The sequence below is a fragment of the Lontra canadensis genome, unplaced genomic scaffold (genome assembly GCF_010015895.1).
Source record: "Lontra canadensis isolate GAN:19392208 unplaced genomic scaffold, GSC_riverotter_1.0 scaffold92, whole genome shotgun sequence".
In the NCBI taxonomy this organism is placed as follows: domain Eukaryota; kingdom Metazoa; phylum Chordata; class Mammalia; order Carnivora; family Mustelidae; genus Lontra; species Lontra canadensis.
In genome coordinates, this window is record NW_022631086.1 from 270,334 (window position 1) to 291,614 (window position 21,281).

At 42.7% G+C, this 21,281-nt stretch overlaps 1 protein-coding gene across 2 annotated transcripts; it reads left to right on the forward strand.

Moving 5' to 3' along the window:
* The first annotated feature begins 840 nt into the window (after positions 1 to 840).
* On the forward strand, positions 841 to 20,113 carry IYD (iodotyrosine deiodinase). Of its 2 annotated transcripts, XM_032836422.1 has the most exons (5): positions 841 to 1,134; positions 10,585 to 10,776; positions 12,875 to 13,034; positions 16,729 to 16,885; positions 19,035 to 20,113. In XM_032836422.1, exons 1-5 carry the CDS (start codon positions 951 to 953, stop codon positions 19,215 to 19,217), a joined length of 876 nt encoding a protein of 291 aa, XP_032692313.1. In that variant the 5' UTR covers positions 841 to 950; the 3' UTR covers positions 19,218 to 20,113. The 2 variants fall into 2 exon arrangements, with proteins under 2 accessions (XP_032692313.1, XP_032692314.1); XM_032836423.1 differs by lacking the exon at positions 841 to 1,134 and having other exon boundaries at positions 10,585 to 10,708.
* The last annotated feature ends 1,168 nt before the right edge of the window (positions 20,114 to 21,281 follow it).

The following is a 21,281-nucleotide window of genomic DNA, read 5'->3' on the forward strand; positions in this document are numbered from 1 at the left end:
TGGGAGTTGCTTAGGTTTCTGTGAGGTCATGAGGGTTGAGCCCTCATGAGTGACATTAGTGCCCTTGTAAAGCGACATGAGAGATATGGTCTCCCTTTTCCACCACGTGAAGACACAGGAAGAAATCATCCACCTTCAAATCAGGAAGAACACCTTCACTAGGAACCAAATTGGGCCCCATCATGATCTTGGACTTCCCAGCTTCAAGGAAGGGAAGAAAAAATTTTCTTTTTAAGCCACTTAACTGTTCTAAGACAGTTGCTTAAAAATAAAAACAAACAAACAAATCCTATCTAAGTTATGTAATTAACCAAACATCATTTTTAATGATTTGGGATCACTTTTCCTAGATCGAAAAGTTTTTCTCTAATGCAAAATGTGATAATTTCTTTGCTTTATCTGTTGTCTCAGGCATCCTTTAAAAAAGTTCAAAGCATCAGGGCAGCGTTTCATAAATATGCTGTTTTTAAAATGCAGATTACCTTTTTCCCTCCAGACATTTTCTTTCACTAGATCTGAGTTGGTGCCTGGAAATCTCTTCTTTTAAAAACAAGACCCCCAGGTGATTCCTGGCTTCTGGCAAGTTGAAGACACAGGGCTCTCAGAGAAAAGTTATACAGGAGGAAAACCAAACCCCTTAGACCACTGTTAGCAAGATCTGGTGCATTCAAGTGTTTCCTCAGATCCCGGCAATTATTGTCCAAGAATATATTGATAGAGCACAGTTTTAAAAGGGGGATGTGAATTTCCAGCCCGACAACACACCCTGGAGGCACACACCATGATCTTTGCTCCTTTGCAAAGTCCTCCTAGAGTCCAAGAGTTCACCAGGTCCCTCCCACAGCCGCACACCTCTCTCTTCCTTCATCCCATCCCCCAGCATTTCTCGTTCGGGCTCTGTTTGTTTAAATGCCGTGTGGGAAGCGTGGGCACCATTCAGAGTCAGTCTTATGACCATGTTTTTCCTGACTCCACTCTTGGTAGCAGTTGTCTGCATTTTGATTGCCTGGATCTTTAAAAATGCTGATGGAAACATGGAGAGAAGAAAGGTGGAGACTAGAGCCAGGGCCCAGGCCCGTCCTTGGGTGGATGAGGACCTAAAAGACAGCTCTGACCTGCACGCAGTGGAAGAAGGTAAGGATACTGGCACAGCTGCCTAGCTTCCACCTTCTGTGTTGTTTTGCTGGGCACCGATTGAAACCTGGGCTTATGGAGAGGAGGAAACACACACGGGGAAGTTTCATCGGCAGCGTCTACTGTACAGATTACAGTACTATGTGACAGGGACAGGTCATTTCTCTCGTGGTCAGCTTAGTACCTGCTGGCACCAACCCCCCTTGTTTTCTGGATAAAGAGTCAAAGAACTGCTGAGGGGCTGACATTTTCCCTGGCCCCAATCCTGTTCTGGCTGTTGAAATCTTTCTGAAGGGGCATATCCCAGGCTGCTGGTGGGGGAAATGGTCATGTTTGAAACAAGGACTTGGAAATGTAAAAAGTGACATCGGTTGAGGGGATCACTACTTTTCCTTGGGCCAGGCTGTGTGGCTTAGAGACCACTCGGCTGTGTCCTCAAAGCTGGGTGTCCAGTTTAGCGGACAAGGCAACAAATAGGTAAAATTAGGGAGGAATGAGGGGCCGAAGTGATCTACAGGGGTTTCAAGGAGGCACAGGGGCATGGTGGGGCCACAGGGAAAGGACAGTCAGGCCTGGCCGCTTACTAGGACACGAATAGCTATGGTTAGGAGGCATCTCAAGCAAAAGGAGCAGAAAGAGCATAAAAGCCGGGCTGGAGCCCTTGGGAAAGATGCTGAGAAGATAGGAGGACCGCACTGGGGTTGGGTGGGGGGAGGAGATGGGTGAAAGTGAATTGTGGTGGTGAGCATGGGCCCAGTCATGGCTGACCCGAGGTTGTAAGGGAGCAGGCAGGAAGGGAGAGGTTCTTGAGGCTTAAGCGATCAGGGTCTGAGGTTCGTCTGAGGTGGGTTTGTAGGATGGATTCAATTTGGAAGAGACTCAGTGATTCTCGGCTGGGCTAGTGATACCCCCACCCTGGGAAGAGGCCGCCTGGATATGGTTGGGGGTGTATCGATGTGCCTATGTGCACGTATGTGCTCATGTGTTCTGAGTTGCCCTAATCTCAGGATTGGGGGCTGGTGTATACAGCTGGCACTCAGTGCTGGGAGCCAGCCATGCTGAATGTAGCGCCTAGAGTTCAAGGTCAGGCAGCCTCTGAGCAGACCTGCCTCTCACTCTTCATTTCACCGAAGGACATCCCACCCACATGGCAACTCGGCCCAGTCGAGAAGCACTTTTCTTAAGCAAAGGGACATCTGCTATGAAGCCGCGTCATGGTCTGCCCTGGTAAAAAAGTTACAGGAGGAACAACAAGGTTTGGTAATACCTTGGATAGGGGGAGAAGGGGAGGATGAGAGCTGGAGGCTGGAAGAAGTGGAAGGACACTATCACACACGGGGGAGGGGAGAGGACACACAGAGAAGATGTTGAACATACACAGGGACATGCTGGATTTGAGAAGATGACACATCTAAGCAGAGAGGGAAAGGCAGTCCAGGTGAGGGTCCAGAGACACTGATTGGACGCGTACCAGCACAGGGGGATACTTGAAACCCGGAAAACTGACGAATTCCCTAAGGGGATGTTGCTGGCAGGAAGACTGAGGATGGATCTGGGGCACTTGCAGTTAAGAGGGGCTGTGGTGGGAGAAGCGACCACAGGCAAGACCACATGGGGGAGCGGTTCAGGATAATGACGACAGCAGGCTCTTAGAGAACACTGGCTCTGCTCACTTGGCGTCCCAGCTAACGTGTAGTAAACCACTCAGTCTTCGTGTCAACACAAGGTGGACGCTGTTACTGTCCTGCATTACAGGTAAGGAAACTGGGGCTCAACTATGCTAAGCAACCGGCCCAAGCAGGTCCTGGTAGAGCCAGGACCCAGGCAGTCTGTTCTGGATTCTGGACACACAGCCAGTTGCTAGGCTGTCTTTCTAACAGGAGAATAAACTAGAACAGAGAGGGTGGAAAAAGACCATCACCCCCAAGACATCAGAGGTAGTATGCTTTGAGGAAAAGCCCCTGAGTTTGAAGAGTTTGGGGGATATGAGAGGGATTGGTAAGGCTGGTGGGGAACCAGGGGTTGGGGGCTGGGCCTGCAGTTTGGGAACACAGAGCCAACTGTATGGCCCTGTCTGGTTCTCTTCTCTTCCTGTTTATTCATTTTTTCCAAAATCCTCTGCTTCTTTATTCTCTGTTCCTCACACAGAAGAATAAGTTGAATTTTAGGGGCATCTCAGCAGCCATGGGGCCCTCTGCTTGAATGTGGAGTTCAGTCTATTGTTGGATTTTTTTTGTTCACTGAAGTGACGCCTGCTGAGGTCTCACAGGTGATCAGTGAGAAATGACATTTGAACCCAGGCTTCTCTGCCACCCCCAGGTCCCTACTCTTAACCCCTGGATGGGTGTACACAGTCCAAGAAAGGATTCATGGCACCAGTACCAGGTGTAGGTTTAGAGGAGACTGAGCAGGGGTTAAAAGAGATACAAGAGAAAGGATTCCATTTCTAAAGAAACATGGAGGTGCTTTTGATGACAGCAAATGGATACCAGATTCAAACTGTGCTGAAAGTTAATTGTAAGAGACAATACAGTAAAATAAGTATTTAGGCCATCCTAGTGTGAGTTAAGGAAAATAATGGGTAACAATCCAAGCTTCCTCCAGCTTTGGCTCACAAAGAATTCCTACTCCAAGTTCATAGACCAGAGAATCAGCATGTGTGTGGGTGGCTTGGGGAATGGGGGGACGGTGCAGAATGGCCATGCTTACTAGATATCAGTCACAGACTTCCTTTGGGGATGGTCAAACATGTGTTCTGTTAATACTTTCAGTTTCCTGTTTAACTGTAACAGCAGTCTTAGGAGGACAAGTGACAAAGAGAAAACCTTAGATTGTCTCCCTAAAACAAGGCAAAAATCCTGCACAAACATGCTCTAGTCAGGCCTGATTCATGGAAGTGCATGGAAATGGAAATAAAAGAAAAAGATAGAGGGAACACATCTCATCAGGATATGTTTATTTATTTTTAAGATTTTTATTAGTTATTTGATAGTGAGCGAGAGTACAGAAGCAGACAGAGTAGCAGGCAGAGTAAGAGGGAGAAGCAGGCTCCCTGCTGAGTAAGGAGCCTGACATGGGGCTCGATCCCAGGACCCTAGGATCATGATCTGCGGTGAAGGCAGTTGCTTAACCAACAAGCCACCGAGGCCCTCCAGGATATGTTTGTTTTAATATTGGTAGGAATTTGTCTTCACTTAGCTTTACTGACCATCCAAAAACTACTGTCATAGTTGAAATTTTGATTGTCCCAGATTGTTCGGTCACTACTAAGAAAGGCTTGTGTTAGCAATTTCATTTAGTTCAACCTAATACACTGTGTAACTTCCAGGTGAGAAAAGATAAAACGGAAAAAACTCAGTCACACCAATGGAAGGCAGGAAAGGCAAAGGGGGACAGAAGCAAGGGGAAAAAAATGTGTTAAAAAAATGCTAAATGGTAAGGGTAGATATAGGTACATAGATATGCATGTATGTGTGTGTATATGATCTTATAAATTTCACACACAAATTGATGCATCTCTGTGTATATATATGATCATATATGAAATATATGTATATACATATATATTACATATATGTATATATATGTAGAGACAATAAGCCTCTTCAATGTCTGTGCGTGGTCATTAAAAAAAAAGGCCTGTGTTAAAATTATCTAATGTGGGTAACCCCTAAGAATTAAAATTTAGGTAATCGAGGTAATAAGCAGCTGTCAGAACCAGTTTCAAATCTGTTCAATAGCTCAATGACAACTCACCTCAGTAAAAACTTAGCCAGCGGACCAGTCAGTGACAGTTTCTTGCTTCTGAAAGCCAGCCAATCAGGGATGAATTCACTTCAGTACCAACCAATCAACAACAGTATCAAACAAGTAACACTGTCCCTAGAGATGATATTAATCCTATTACTTTTCTGGGAGTCCACCAATCCCTGAACTCCAAGCTTCCCAACCAGGTGGTATGCTATAGGTAGCCTCTGGGAGAAGCAAGAACCAATTGTTGAATATTCAGGAATTTCGTGCACCATTTTTGAATCATCACTTGAATTGAGGACTGGATGAAAGTATTTACACAGCGGAAATTGGCAAGTGTTGTAAGTCAGGCTCCCCCACCCCCTCCTAGAGCTGGTTTACTAGCACATCACTGTCAAAAATACTATAAAGGGTCAGCAGTATTTACTGTGTTCACAGAGACTCTCCTTTGCTATAGGAAGCAATAAATCTGGCTTTGTCTTTACTTTTCATTATCCTTGGACACACACACACATACAAACACACATGCACACAGCCATTAATACTTTTACATGGTTAGCTTTAAAAGGTTGATTTACCAAGACTCTTATAAGACCTTAAAACTTTAGGGCAAAGACAGGTAAACTCAGGTGGGAGAAAATTAGCAAAGGGAAAGGACTTGAATGGAGACATTGTCTTTGAGATCAAGTCTGGGTGGGCCCTAGGGGAAGGTAAGGATCAACACAGAGGTAGAAGGGGGGGCACTGAGATACCTCAAGAAATGATGGGGCTCAGAAAGAAGTTCGTCAAATTCATTTAGGATAGCATGGGGAAGAAAAATTTCTCTCTACCCTTCAAGGTTCTTCAAGCTCCTCGAAGAATTAAATTCACATGAGACAGGTTAATAGAAGAAAAAAAAAACACAATTAATTACGTGTGCACAGAGACCCAATAATAAAATTGAGACCCCAAAAAATGACCAAGCCAGGCAGATTTTATACATTCTAAACAGAGGCAATAAATTTGTGAGGAGTTGATAGGACAAAGAAAACAAATGCTTGAAGGCTTCAATTAGGAAGGAATTCTAAACAGAATTTGGGCTGAGGTAGTAGATTAGTAAAAAGTAAAAAGATTTGTTTATACAGGTTTCTTGACTCTAAAGTCCCTGTCCCTGGTGATGAGGGTCTCTCTCTATATATATATACACTACTTTCTAGTATCGGTGGAGTACATTTCATGAGAGATTTATTTCCTGCTTTCAAGGGGACAGAGGAGGGTCAGAGTTTCCTTCTTATACCAGCTATTTCCCAAGTAGCTTCAATTCAGAATAATCAGTATGCCATTGTGGCACCTTTTGGGGCAGCCTGCCCTGAGCCCTTACAATAACATTGCTCTATTCAAGAACTTTTCATCTGAACATCCCCCAGAGTCTCCAGCTGCCATACACTTCAGGAGCTGCTAGTGAAATATATACTGTAGGGTGCTGAATGACTGACAGGCCGGTGTGGAAATGGTGAGGGCTGAGGCAGTCGGGAAGGAGGTGTTCTCAGGGCAGGGGTTGAGCCCTGACCTTGCTCCATCTCCAAATTCATTATCAGTCTCCTGCAAGAACTGCATTACCCTCACCCTTATTAATATTGCTTCTCAACGTTCCCCAAAATTCCAAGGAGGGAGCAAGGATGACATAACACAAATTGGCCTTTTAGATTCCTACCCGAAAATTTGGCTCATTTGCAAAGATTTTGAAATAGAACTGCAAAAACACAAAAGCAACTTACGTAGACATGCAGTCAAAAAAAAGAAAACCATCTTTGTGTTGAACATTAAAGAATACGTGTGGCCTAGAACTTCTTGGCTGTTAAACCTAATTACAGTGCAGTTTGGGGTTCCTTGGCATTAAAACAATGATAAAAGGTGAGTTGTTCTTGGTGTCAACCCCAAGTGTGCAAACCCCAAGTGTGGCAGCACAGACTTATAGCAAAAAGTGGACCATAATTGCACACATTTGTTTTGAAATACATGGGTTTTATGCCTGAATGAATCCCCCAGAGTGGCTTGGCTGTTCTCTTTCCTCCTAGAGCAGTCAAGAGGTCAAGGGACAAAATGACTAGCTTACAGTGGCTGTTCTCTTTCCTCCTAGAGCAGTCAAGAGGTCAAGGGGAAGGAGAAAAGTACCTTTGGTATCAGTTCACTACCCTGCCGTTCTGCTCTGGGAGAAGCTCCAGGAAGACCAAGCCTTTCAGGACAATCCAACCCAGCATTGATCAGGCCATTTGTCTGCCCTGCTCACAGATCATGTTTAGGCTGCAGCTGCTTCATTCTGCTACGGTAGTAACGCTTACCTTGGACTTTAGAAGCTGCAGAAACTGCCATATCATACACCTAGACTGCCTTTAGTTTATACAAATGCTGAATGGATAGTAAGAGTTGGTAACTTACTTTTCAAACAGGTAATGAGGCATTTCATGCATTTGCTCATTTACCACCTATTAAGAACAGAGGTTGTCAGACTTCATAACAAATGAGATAGACGTTATCACTGGTGTTGAGAGTCTTTATTGACACATTTGATAAGTTCAGGGTTGATATTGATGACACCTGGGTTTGGTTCAGAATTGATCCCTAGAAAGCTGATAGGTGTCTGCTGCTATTCCCCGATCACACCTACTTCCTTTTAACTGAGTAACTGGGCATTTTCATTAAATGTGTATAGTTTGGGTCCAAACTTCCCTGGCTAGTAAAATATATAAGGAGTTTTCTCACTAACTGCAATGAGCAAACTATTGTACTTGCTGACCTAGTATTGTCATTGAGGTTTTCAGTGTCTTTGAAGTCATCCCCTCTTGCCTTCTCTCTCCCCAGTCATTTCTCAAAGACCTAGGAGTGAAGTATGCACATATGATTGAAGGGGAAAGTTAGTCCTTTACCTGAATTCCACGTGGAATGTTCCAGACCCTCAGGGCCAGGCACTGGATCCTCTTGTTCTCTTCCTTCTGTTCCTATTGTTATTCTCATCTTTATGGGGAGGTTCCCAAAGTGACATCCAGCCTTCTGGACTCAGACTTCTAGTTTCACACTAGGAATCTCTGCTTGAACAACTCACAGGCATCTCAAATATGACAGACTGGTGATTCCTACCTCTACTTCCCCCAGATGGTTCCCCCAGATTGCTCATCTTCTATCTCAGTAGATGGTCCCACTGTCTTCCCAGGTGCTAAAGCCTGCCACCTGGGTCTCATCTTTAGTCCCTCCCTCTCTCCACTCCCAACCATACACTTCCGCAGGTCTCATCATTTGTATCTCCAAGATGCTCCAAGAATTTGTCATTCTTTTGTTGCACAACTAGCCTAGGCCAACATCATCCCACTCTGGCTATTGTAGTGGTTTCTCAATGGTTCTTTCTCCTTCACTTTTGTCTCCCTCCAATATACACCTCACCCTGCTTCGTTTATGCTTTCTATCTGTTGGTTTCTCCTTGCTCCATTCCAGATATTTCCTTCTGAGTTTTCTTCCAGTTCACTAATTTTTTCTTTAGGTATGTATATCCTGCTTTAAATCCATCCATTAAGTTCTTAATTCTATTACCTTATTTTTCAGTTTGGAAGTTTATTTTTTTCATATTTTCTATGTCACCTTTTATCTTTTTCTGTACCCTACAGATTTGCGCTTTTACCCCTCTAAACCTAGTAATCATAGTAGTTTTATCTTTTGAGTCTGGTCATTCCAATATTTGGAGACTTTTTAAATAACAATTCTGTTGTTTCTTGCTCAAAATGTTTTCTTTTTATGCTTGATTGTATATGGTGGGTTGCTAGTAATTGTAGTTAAAATTACTTGTATATTGGCATTTGCGTATGTTAGACAATGGAGACATTTATAAGCAAGGCCACCTATTTCCAAGTTCAAGTTTTAGGCAGGAGCCACCAAATGGTATAACCCCTTGGGGTCTGTTATATTTATCATGCATGCTTTCTTTAAGGATGTAATCTTGGGGTCCCAGCTTATTCGCCTTCTCACTGTGTATGGGTCTGAGCTTTGATTCCTGAATTTTTATAAAAATAAAAATTCAAATATGTAGAGATTGGCAAATACTATCAAAGGAAATGTGGCTTCTGTGCTTACTTGCCTCTGCAGACTCATATTTCCCTTCAGTTTTGGCTTAGGAATTTCTTACTACATTGTCAGCAATTTGTTGTTGTTGTTGTTGTTGTTGTTTTAAGACTTTAAAGATACTTTATTTCATGATCTTAGTGGTTTTCAGCTCGTGGGATATTGTTTCAAATACACCAGTTAACCATTAATAGAAATTTTCATTCTTCATCTTTGTGTAGGTAAAATTTTCTTTTTCTTGATTTCTAAACAGTATGGAATTTGGGTAGCCAATAGTCAAGATCAGAGTTCAGGATTCTGTGGACTCATTCTTTTCATTTTTTCTTGATGTTTTTGAAATGATAATCTTGCAGACATTTTTGAGAACTTTATTTCCTTCTCCCTATTGGCCACCTTATGACTGTAGGGGAGAAAAAATAATTTCCCCTCTACTCTTCTAGGTTCTTGGCTGAGGAAACCACCCCCCCCCCACATAATAAAAGACACACTAAGAAGAGAAAAAAGAAAGGATTTTAATAACACATATACTTCCTGTATACATGGGACAGATTCAGGAAAATTGAGTGAGTCCCTGAAATGGCCCAAGCCACCACCTTAATTACCATCTTCTACTAAAAATTAAAGAAAGACGTTGGGGAAGGAGGATCCAGTTATGGGAAGTTATCAAGAAGGCACAATATGACCCCGCAATTGCACTCCTGGGTATTTACCCCAAAGATACAGATGTAGTGAAAAGAAGGGGAACATGCACCCCAATGTTCATAGCAGCAATGTCTACAATATCCAAACTGTAGAAGGAGCTGATATGCCCTTCAATAGATGAGTGGATAAAGAAGATGGGGTCCATATATACAATGGAAAATTACTCAGCCATCAGAAAGGATGAATACCCACCATTTGCACCAACATGGATGGAACTGGAGGAGATTATGCTAAATGAAATAAATCAAGCACAGAAATATAATTATCATATGGCTTCACTTACTTGCAGAACATAAGGAATAGCATGGAGGATATTAGGAGAAGGAGGGGAGAAATGAAGGGAGGGGGAATCAGTGGGGGAGGTGAACCAGGAGAGACTATGGACTCTAGGAAACAAACTGAGGGTTTTAAAGGAGAGGGGGTGGAGGGATGGGTGAGCCTGGTGATAGGAATTAAGGAGGACACATATTGCATGGACCACTGGGTGTTGTATGCAAACAATGAATCTTGGAACACTACATCAAAAATTAATGATGTACTCTATGGTGACTGACATAACATAATAAATTTTTAAAAAATAAAAATGACTTTAAAAAAAGAGTAAGGTTGTTGTGCAGATTTAAGTCTACCTTCTCCACTGATAAAAAAATTTTTCTTGGGAGAGTCCTTTTCTTCTTGGTACAGAGAAGGCTTATGAATGGAGGTATCCTTTATAAAAGTAAGTGTTCCTTACAAAAAGGTAAGTTTTACTCTGGTTTTCAGAACTTTTCTTGTGTCTGTTGTTTCTTAAAAATTCAGTTCAATGTAATTCTTATGTCAAAAAGGCATATTGTGGGGTGGCGTAATCTGCTCCCCTTCGTGACCAAGAGAGATCATTGAATTTCCTGCTTTCCTTGCTTGTATTTGCAGATGCTGATGACTGGCAAGACTCAGAGGAAAATGTGGAACATATTCCATTCTCCCACACCCGGTATCCTGAAAAGGAAATGGTTAAGCGATCCCAGGAATTTTATGAACTTCTCAATAAAAGGCGGTCTGTCCGATTCATAAGTAACGAGCAAGTACCCATGGAAGTCATTGATAATGTCATCAAAGCAGCAGGTCTGCAATGGTACATTGTGTCCTTGAGAATGTCAGCTGCAAGTGATAATACTGGGGCAATAAAGCTCAAACACAGTGAACAAAGCCCAGAGCAATGCATTTATCTCTAAAGGCTTACCCAGGTGTTAACTGGCTGCCAGAAACATAATGATTTCCACTTTCTACAAACTATTGACTATTACATACTTCCTGGGAGCAGATGTAACAACAGGGTAAAGTTTCTGAAATTACTGAATATTATGATCTTTTATTAAAAATTAAAATTTTTGAACATACTATTACATACTGGAAGAGAAACATGCCCTTTATTTCCTCTCCTCTTGAAACACATGGATACACACATATACACACACCCTCACATTTATGCATTTCTCTTTTTGGAACCAAATTTTTTATATTATACAGCATGATGCTCTCATACTGTTCTCTAATGAACTAGCAACATTTAGTATGTGAATTTGCAGAGTAATCTACAGCAAAGCAACCCCATTTTCAACATAAATTGATATCTCTGTGGAGGAGAATAAAAGAATTACAGAAGAAGGGGGAAGAGACATAAGAGAAATCTTCCTATTTGAATACTATTGGAGTATTGAGTATTATTCCTATATAAGTCACATTTAAGTTCATTTGCAGAAATATTACATGGCTATTGTGATCCATTGCTCAAAGTGAAAGGAAGCAAGAATAAAGCATTCATTTAAGCTAAGAATACAAATGTACTGGCTAGTTTTTTATTTAACAATAACAGTCCTTGAGTTCCTTCCACATATATACCTTTACCTATATTTGTGTGTTTATACATATGATGTGCAGATGAATTTGGCATAATCAGAAACGTTAGGGAACAATTTATTTCTTAGGTGTAGTGATGCAAATATTTAATGGAAAAACATGGGTACAACGGAAACTGGAATCACTCTTTTCAGAAATATGGGCTTTGTGTGTAGCTTTTGACTTGCATTTCACAATCCAGTCATGCCCTCTCAACCACAGGGAGTGGTTGGAGGCAAAGATCCCCATCAAGCAGGCAGTTCTAACCCCCCTGGTGCAGAGATTATGTCATTAAATTACTCACTAGGGAGAAAGGAATAGTTCCTTCTGAAATATCCTACCTATGGGTCACATTCTCTCACTAGGAACAGCAGACCATCTCTGGGACAGCAGGGTGACTCACATAAAAAGATGGCCCTGGTTGGAATCTGAAAGAGAATTCAAGCTCCTTGGGGACTGAGATACACTAGGAAGCTTTGTCTCAGGATCCTGGGACTGACCCAAATGTGGGCTGAAGGTTCCCATAGCCCATGAGACCTGAAGACAGACTTATGTGTACTAAGCACCCAGGGCCAGGAGATCTCATGTGTCCCCAGCAGGACCACAAACCCCATAGTACCACACTCAGGGTTCTGATATAGGTACCAAACAATTTGTAGTTCAGTTCCCTTTCATGAGTATTTCATTTATTTATTATTATTTTTTAAAGGTGAATTTTGTTTTTATTTTGAGAGAGAGTGTAAGCGGGGAGAGGAGCAGAGGGAGAGAGAAAATCTCAAGCTTAACATGGAGCTGGAGGTGGGACTCGATCTTACGACCCTGAGATCATGACCAGAGCTGAAATCAAGAGTCAAATGCTTAACTGACTGAGCCACCCAGGTGCCCATTTCATAAGTCTTTAAAAGTCATTTTACTATTTGAATTTTTATAATTTTCAGTAAGCTTCACGACTTTATCCTGTTTCAAGAATATCAAAACAAACAACATCTCAGAGAATTTGGGCTGTCAGAGCTTCCCTTCTGGATTCACCTAGTGGTCAAGGCACAATTATTTAGGGATGTTTTCCTCCACATAATTAGAGAAGTGGTGATAAGTTCCCATAGCCCAAGCACCACTGGTCTTGAACTCAGCTGGTTTGTTGCCCCTAAAGGGATACAGAATGAAACGGAGTGGCAGCAACACACCAGTGTCTGTGGCCAAGCCCTTCATTCACCGGGTGATCTAACTTCATTTTGAACAAGTATGAGTTATCATATCTATCCTTAATGAACATTTTCACATTTTCCTGTGTTTTAATTTCTAATTTTAATTTAATGGATGGTAGGAACCGCCCCAAGTGGGGCCCACACAGAGCCCTGGACCTTTGTGGTTGTGAAGGACCCAGACGTGAAGCACAAGATTCGGGAGATCATTGAAGAGGAGGAGGAAATAAACTACTTGAAACGGATGGGACGCCAATGGGTCACGGACCTGAAGAAGCTGAGGTAAAAAAAGTTGATGGAGTTATTAACCTTTCTGTGCTTGGTTTTCTCATCTGTAAAATGGGAATGTCTAGGATTTACTTCATTATGAAAATTAAATGTGTTAGCATGTTTGCCATCCACGTCTTCAGGAAATAAATGGGCTTTGACCCAAGCAATAGTAAATAAAACATTGGGGACTTAGTTTTCTCCTATCTGGAATGTAAGATTGTGAGGTATTTCTCAGGACCTTGACTGAAGTAAATTCCATTTGCTGAAGTGATACCATCTTCCATCTTCCAAGTGATCTTATTTAGCAGGCTTTAGTTTGGGTACAGTTAGTAAGAGTAGATATTTAGTGTAAGTGTAATATCTATTAGGTGTTAGTCACTGCGCAGGCCTCCTTATCTCCAGGAAGGAAGTGTGGTGAAACTCATTGTGACTAGATTTAATGCATTAGGGTAGGTCCTCTAAGTTGTCTGTTCCTCTAGTCGCTGTGACTAACAGTGACTTGTGGAGTCCTCTTTCCCCACTGAGGGCCAGTCGTCCTTCATAATAGCTCAGATGCATTTCATAACTTCTTAGTCACTTTTGTCATCAAAACGGTCACTTTCAATGGTTTAGACTCTGCTTTGTCATTTGCCTAGTCCTCTTTATAAACTCTGCCTTCCCCACAAAGGCCATTTCCTTTCCCCTCCCGGGTGCCCTGAGGCTGAGCATGAGGAGGGACAATGGGCCGAGATTTGGTTCTTCCTTCTAAGAAGGGAAACTTGCTCTGAGTTCTTGGCACTTGGAATACAGAGGTCTTCATACCTCTGGCTTTCAGTTGTAGGCATTCCGTGGCCAGTCCTGGGGTGTTATCCAACACCCCAGTGTGATCCAAGCCTGTAAGACAAGAAAGGGCAATGAGATTGCAGCCCTGGGGAGAAGAGGGGGGACCTCTCATCCAGTAGTCAGGGCTGGGGGAGGGGAAGAAGGCCTCTTGGCTCTGCTCCTGTTTCATTTATTTGGCCCCAGAGGACATATTTTTCCTAAGATATTTAAACCCTAAGAAATTGATGTCTTATGGAGTTGTAACTTATTACCATGCTCTGGAACTAGCACAGGATATTAATAATAAATATAAGAACCTTATCGCATATTCATGGGAAAAAAATGGGATGGGTCAAATTGAGTTCCTACCCTCGGATGGCCTGCTCTTTGCATGCACAGTGCCTACAGAATGCCTCTAGCCCCTGGTCCTCTCCCCAGCGAAGGCAAAATTAGTCACTCTCTCATCTCCGTGCTCCAAGAAACTAACATACACTTTCTGTGCATCTAATATGGCCATTTTATCACATAGCATTTTAATTATTGGTTTACTTTTCTTCTTGTGTTATAGGCCATATTTCAGAAAGATTATAGACTTTCTCTGCAGGCAGTATGTACACACACGTATACATAAAAACTCTAGGAGTCCAGATTTAAGATGTCTTACATTACACCATCTAGCAGAGTGCTGATGCATAGTGGGTAACTGAATAAATGTTTGTTGAATTGAATTTCAAATGAGCATATATCCTGACATCCTGTTTGAGTCAGTTTTGAAGCCCATAGCTGTCATTAAAGACTCAATATACAACCTGGGTCCAACCTACCTGTCAAACCTTCTGTTTTTCTGTTTGTGGGTCTAAGCCCTCTAGCCCAGGCAGGAGGTCCTATTTGTCCTTCTCCTAATAGGTCTTGTTGCTGTGTTTTTATTAGCTTTAATGTGATGTCATAATAAATTCCTGTAAAATTTAACAAACCAGAAATATGAGATACTAATGTATGTCCAGGCCAAAAGAAAAGTACAAAAATCACTGAAATTATTAATTTGCCTTTGAACCAAGGTAAACTGCTTAATCTTCATCTTGCATTAAAATTTTTTTTTGAATTATCCATTTTAAAATAATAGTAGTAGTAGTAATGCTTACACCCACATATCAGTGTGTGCTAGATTAGGCACATTTCTAGGTATTTTATCTATTTGACTGATCTCACCCACACAATAGCTGTATGGGGTAAGTGTCTGATAGTGCTCTTTACATATGCAGGAGCTGAGCCATGGGACATTCAGGAAGTTGCCCAACATGACAACACCCATCAGCTCCACAGTTTATGCTCTTTGTAAATGATGACCATTCTCCATGTTTGTAAGGAGAAAAGGATTGATCATAGCCCAATGTGACTAAGCTGACTGAAGTGTGGGACTACACTTGATCTTAGCCAAAAGGCCGAGAAGCATGTAAGCTGATAGAAGCATGGGAAGGTAGTTTTGGAAATGTAAACTGTAGAAGTTAAGAGTGTAAGAGGAACCATAGAAAACTGCACAAGTGAGTTTAGTATGTTTTAAAACAGTGAAGCATAACTAGGCTTAAAATGAAATCATCCCTTGTTAATTAATGACCTAATGTGTCTGTATCCCCCCCCCAAAAAAATATAATATATAGCATTGCATGAATATTACTTTGAGTACCTGTGTGGGAATAAAACTTTCACCAAATGTATCAGATACAGTAATGGAATAGAGAAAGATAGGCTCCTTAGCTGGAAAGCAAAAATTGAGACTTAATATTAATACCTCACATAAATTGTCTCCTACTCCCACAAATTTCCCTTCTTTTTCTCCACAACTGGATGGACAACATTACACTCTCTGCACCAGTGATTTTGGTTAAACCTCACCATCATCTTTTTCTTTTCCTTTGCTCCTATATCAGACATATCAGCTCCAGCCTCTACACCTCCCCAAATTCTCCTAGTCCATTTGCCATAGCAATCTGCCTCTTTCAGAAATAAACCCGATCACATGAAGCTTTTGCTCAGGAGCTTGTGGTCACTTTCCATTATCTACCAAATGAAGTAAATAACAGCCCCCCTGTGCTCCACCTTGTACCTCTTTCTCTGGGCGACCAGGCTTTTGAAAATTCCGGCCTGCCGATCATCCTCTGTCCTGACTCTCCCTTTACTCATCGACTTAGTAGGATGCCCTTCCCTGTGCCCCCTTTCCATCTGGTCTTCAGCGCCCCACTCAAGGGAAACTCTGGAAAAGTTCTTCTGATCTGCTCATTTAAAATGATCAACCCTTCATTTGGAGAACTCCTAATGTACTTGACTTACTTTTCTTTAATTCCACTTACCAGGTTTCAGTTTGCCAAGTTTTCCATAGTGCCCTCTGGGTTATAGGACCATCTTCATCTCTTTCAGCATTTCTTGAGCCTTGTCATGCTATATCCTTACAAACACATGTTTACTGGATTGAATGACCCTGGACAGAAAAATATGAATAAGACACACACAAAAATTCTGTTCTTGTAAAAATTGAAATATAAAAGACAAGAAAATGCTTTGATTTTATTTTTTGTAAATATTTATTTATTTATTTATTTGAGAGAAGGAGGAGAAAGTGCGTGAGGGGACAGAGGGAGAGGGAGAGAAATCTTCAAGCAGACTCCCCACTGAGCACAGAACCCATCATGGGTCTCCATCCCAGGACCCTGAGATCAAGACCTGAGCTGAAACCAAGAGTCATTGCTCAACCAACTGAGCCACCCAGGTGCCCCGAGAAAATGCTTTTATTTTAGACAGAAATAAGCCAAGTTGGTTAAAAAAAAAAAAAAAAAAAAAAAAAAAAAAAAAAAAGAAATAAAAATCATTATGAGCAAATAGTCTCTGATTTATCTTTCTTTCCCTTCAGAACCAATTGGATTAAAGAGTACTTGGACACAGCTCCCGTTCTGATTCTGATTTTCAAGCAAGTTCATGGTTTTGCCGCAAATGGCAAAAGGAAAGTCCACTACTACAACGAGATCAGTGTCTCCATTGCTTGCGGTCTCCTCCTGGCTGCCCTGCAGGTATGTTCCCTTGCCCAGCCCACCCCAAAGACAGAAGCCAGGCTTCAGGGCCAAACAGTGGCCTTATTCACACATTTCAGCCAATTTTCTAGCCTAGAGACATTTGGAAGTTGTTTATCTAGAGCTGGATTTCTAAGTAAGGCGACTGATGTATTAAAAAAAAGTCACCCTAGAAAGCTGGGTAGGTGAGTATAATGCTGCCACAAACTGGGATTCTTCCAGAAATTCACTTACGTACAACATCAGGCTCAGGAAAACACTGTGTTTGCCAGCAACCGTAACAACAGGAAGCTTGAAGGGTTTCAGCAGACACACCGCCTAGCTGTGCTCACAGCTGTCGGAGCCAGTGGAATGATGACAGTGCTCCGAACAGGGCTCTGTCATAGCTCTTCCTGGAAAGTCGAGATGACACTGTATTGCATGAGAAAGATATCTCTATGTGCTTTAAAAAAAAAGAAAAAATCCAACTATGTAGGAGCTAGAGCACTGTTCAGCATGAAATAGAGCAGGAATTGACGTACACTTTTTACATGATTCCATTCATTCCCTAAACCCATAGCTTCTGACTCCTTCTACTGGACAGGCCCCGGGCAGGGGTAGGGGAGGTCCCAGGGGTAGCTGCCTCGTGTGTGAGCTGTGTGTGCTTTCTAGTGGAAACCGGGGTCCACTGGTGGAGAGAGACAGAAAACCCATAAAGCAAGAGAAGCAAACAAGATTATAAGGACAAGTGATCGTACCATCAAGGGACAAGCAATTCCCAAAACCTACATGCTTCTTCAAGGAAAACTGCATATGCCAAAAACACCTTGCAAAATATAGTCGTTGTTACACCGAAGAGACACTTGCTTTTAGATTCCCTGAGAAGTCAGCCTCAAGCAAGTGACCCCTTATTTCCTTCCTGAATCTGTGAGTGGTTAAAATAGAGGAAGTGACCTGTGAGGTCGGACCATATGGCCCCACTGTTCATTCATCTTAGGGTGTTGGGAGGAAAACAAAAACAGAAACACGTGAAACTAATTCTCCAAGAAAAAAAAAAAAAAGACGAGAAAAGAAACCAGGGCTCCATGCAATACATGCCCTCCTTAAAGTACATGTTTAAAAAAAGAAGAAGAAGAAGTGCTTAGCTTGAGAGGTTTTCCCAAGCTCTTGAGTCGGCAGCCTCGTCCCGTTAGTGTTGAGTTTGCTGCCCTCTAGCGGCACCTCAGGCCTAATTCTGGGTGTAGGTCCTATTTGTGAGGGAGGCAAGAGGAATCTTCCTGAAACCCCCATCTACACAGATCCCATAATGACCTCACCAAAGAGCCTCTCCTGCAGGACAGTCCAAGTCAGTTCCAGAACTTCTGTCTGGCTCTGGACACTCTCTCCAGTGTCCCTCTAGTTGGCAAAGTAGGGGGGATGGAGATAGTTAGCTTGGGAGACATCTCAAAGCTGCACATGAATTTTTTAGGGGTTTATTATCTGGAGAGGTTTGAGGAGAAGTTGATGGAGTAATTCCTCTACCTCCAACGGATCCCCAGGTCCCTGGGTCTTCTGTGATCAGACATAGGTATTTTTAGCTGGGGATGACACTCTTCTTCAATGTTGATTATATAAACATAGGAACTCCCCGCTTCTGGGGATGTTCCTTTGGTGTATTAAAATTCCTTGGGGCGCCTGGGTGGCTCAGTGCGTTAAAGCCACTGCCTTCAGCTCAGGTCATGATCCCAGGGTCCTGGGATCAAGCCCCGCATCGGGCTCTCTGCTCAGCAGGGAGCCTGTCCGCCCCCCCCCCACCGCCTGCCTCTCAGCCTACTTGGGATCTCTGTCTGTCAAATAAATAAATAAAGTCTTTTAAAAAATTCTTAAAAAAAAAAAAGATTCCTCACATTTCCTTCCATGAAATAACCATTCCTACTTCTTAACTATCAGTGAAAAATAAGACTAGTGTTTTTCTTCTTCAAAAAGCCTCTCACCATTGGGTCAAAAGAATGTGGGGACTGGGAGACTGAGGAGAGCAGGTGAAGTTCAAGGTACAACTGCCCGGGCTGGCTTCTGGGAAAGGATGGGACAAGCAGGCATCACAGGGACCACCATGTCCCCAAGCTAAGGGCAAAGCTGTGACTTCTTTTCCCCCTCACTTGCCCATGTATTCTCTCCCCTCCTGTTGCAGAATGCTGGACTGGTGACTGTCACTACCACTCCTCTCAACTGTGGCCCCCGACTGAGGGAGCTCCTGGACCGCCCCTCAAATGAAAAGCTGCTGATGCTGCTCCCAGTGGGGTACCCCAGCAAAGAGGCCACGGTTCCCGACCTAACACGGAAACCCCTAGATCAGATCATGGTGACCATGTAGTCAAGAGCCTATCCGGGATGCTGGCAGACAATGGCTTGGTCCTCTCCTGTCCCTCTTGGGTGTACAAGGCTGCTCTTTCCATGGCGGTTAGGTCTCCCCAGTACCCCACTCCACTCAAGAAACTTTCCACCACATCGGGCCCTTGGAGTCTGAGAAGTCCTGCTCCCCAGAAATAGTAAGAGGGCAACGGGTACTTTCGTGTCTCATCCACTCTGGAAACGCATTAAGCTTTTACTAAGAACAGGCCCTGGTTTTTAAGTTCTTAAAACTCTTCCAGAAAAGTCACTGGTGGTTTTCTTCCTCTTACATTTTAAAAGCTCATAGGCAGGAAAGAGTCTCCAGAATGTTGAACGTAGCCCAGAGAACTCGGCTATGTGATCATTCTTGAATTTAAATTTAGACTCATCAAGTAACTTCTGCCCTCTGATTTCTGGTGGCTTTTAGGCCAGGATGTGCTTTTGAGATCTACTCTTTTGCTGAACTTCATGGCTATCCTGCTAGTTTTTAATAAGTAACTGTCAAAATAATTCCAACATCACCGTCACAGATCAGAACAGCTTGAGCAGGTGGCTCTGACCGGCAGCCCTCCGAACGTGCAAAGGGTTGTTGAATCATGGAGTGGCGTGTTGGAGCTGGTTCACACCAGCTTGTGGAAGCAGGCTGTTAAGTATTCAGGAATTTTGTGAGCCAGTTATTAAACCATTTGCGGCTGGAAATCGCCCATGGTGGAGTGTTTACAACACCGCAATCGATTGATACTACAAATCAGACTTTGTTTCCTTTTTCCTAAAGGGAACTGTTTTCCATACACAGCACAAACAGTGTCTCCCTTCTTTTCTACGCGAGCCCACAAAAGATATTCCTTTTCTCCAGACGGTAGTCGAGCAGTTTGGGACTGTTGGAGGTGTGAGGTTGGGAATGCCAGACCTCGTCTTTGGCCCATCACTCTGCCTTCCCTTCCCTGGGCTCTACACACAGCGGGCACACTCATAGCTCAGATCAGTTCTCATCCAGCATCCCGACTGGTCTCTTTATCCCTTCTATCACCCTTTTTCTATTTTCTTACTCCGCTTCCTCAAGAAAAACCTCTCCTGCCTCTTTTCATTCCTTTTGTGAGTCACACAACCTAGGAAAAGCCCTGAGCGTTTTTGATGAGTCAGAGGCTGGTGACGAATCTGTATTAGAGAAAAGAAGGACATTTATTTTCCTTTAAAATATAATTAGGTATTACAAGAACCTGTGCCCTCAACCACCTCTGAAGTCCTTTGAAGGCTCTAGAAGCTTCCTTTAAAATCTCCAAAATCTTGCACCTCTGGTTTCATTTTTCTCTACACATACTTTTTTCCCAAGGCTACAGACTTTAATAAATGCCAACTCTCTTACATTTTGTTTCTGTTCTTTTTTTAATATCATTAGTATTGTGACAGGTATTTGTCCTGGGCTCTTTATTGTAAATGAGCATCGTTTTAACTACATTGTTAAAGCCTTATTTGACTTACACAGGATAGAACAGGAGCCTAACCATTGTATTTCAGACAGTTTTTAGTAGAAAAAAAGATATTCTGAGAGTTCCAAGTATCAGAATAATAAACACACTTTGGCGTTACAAATGCAAAGAAATTGAAGTTAGAGTGATACATTTCATTTCTTATGTTTTGAAACTAGTTGAGCCCAGCGTTGTGGGCTAGTTTTAGTTGGGTCTGCTGAGTGGGGCTCACGTAAAAGGGAACCTTGCCTCCAGGGAGCAGGGTGGAGAGGAAATCTGGCTGGTGGTGGGAGTCCAAGTACCATGCTCAAGTAGAGACATGGACAGGAAAGGGAAAGCCCGGCCATGTGAGATAGGAGCCCTCCAGCAACAGATTGCTAAGGCCTGTCCACCTTCCAGATTGCTGCGTCCAGAAACACCGCCCTGGTTTCTCAAAGATGGTGAACAAATGTGCGAAGGCATAGACTTGGGAAGCACGACAGCCATCCTTCTCTTTAGGGGATGGAGTTACAGGTGACTCTTGAGCAATGCGAATTTTTTAATTTTTTTAAGATAAGTACAGAACAGTGCTCTCAATG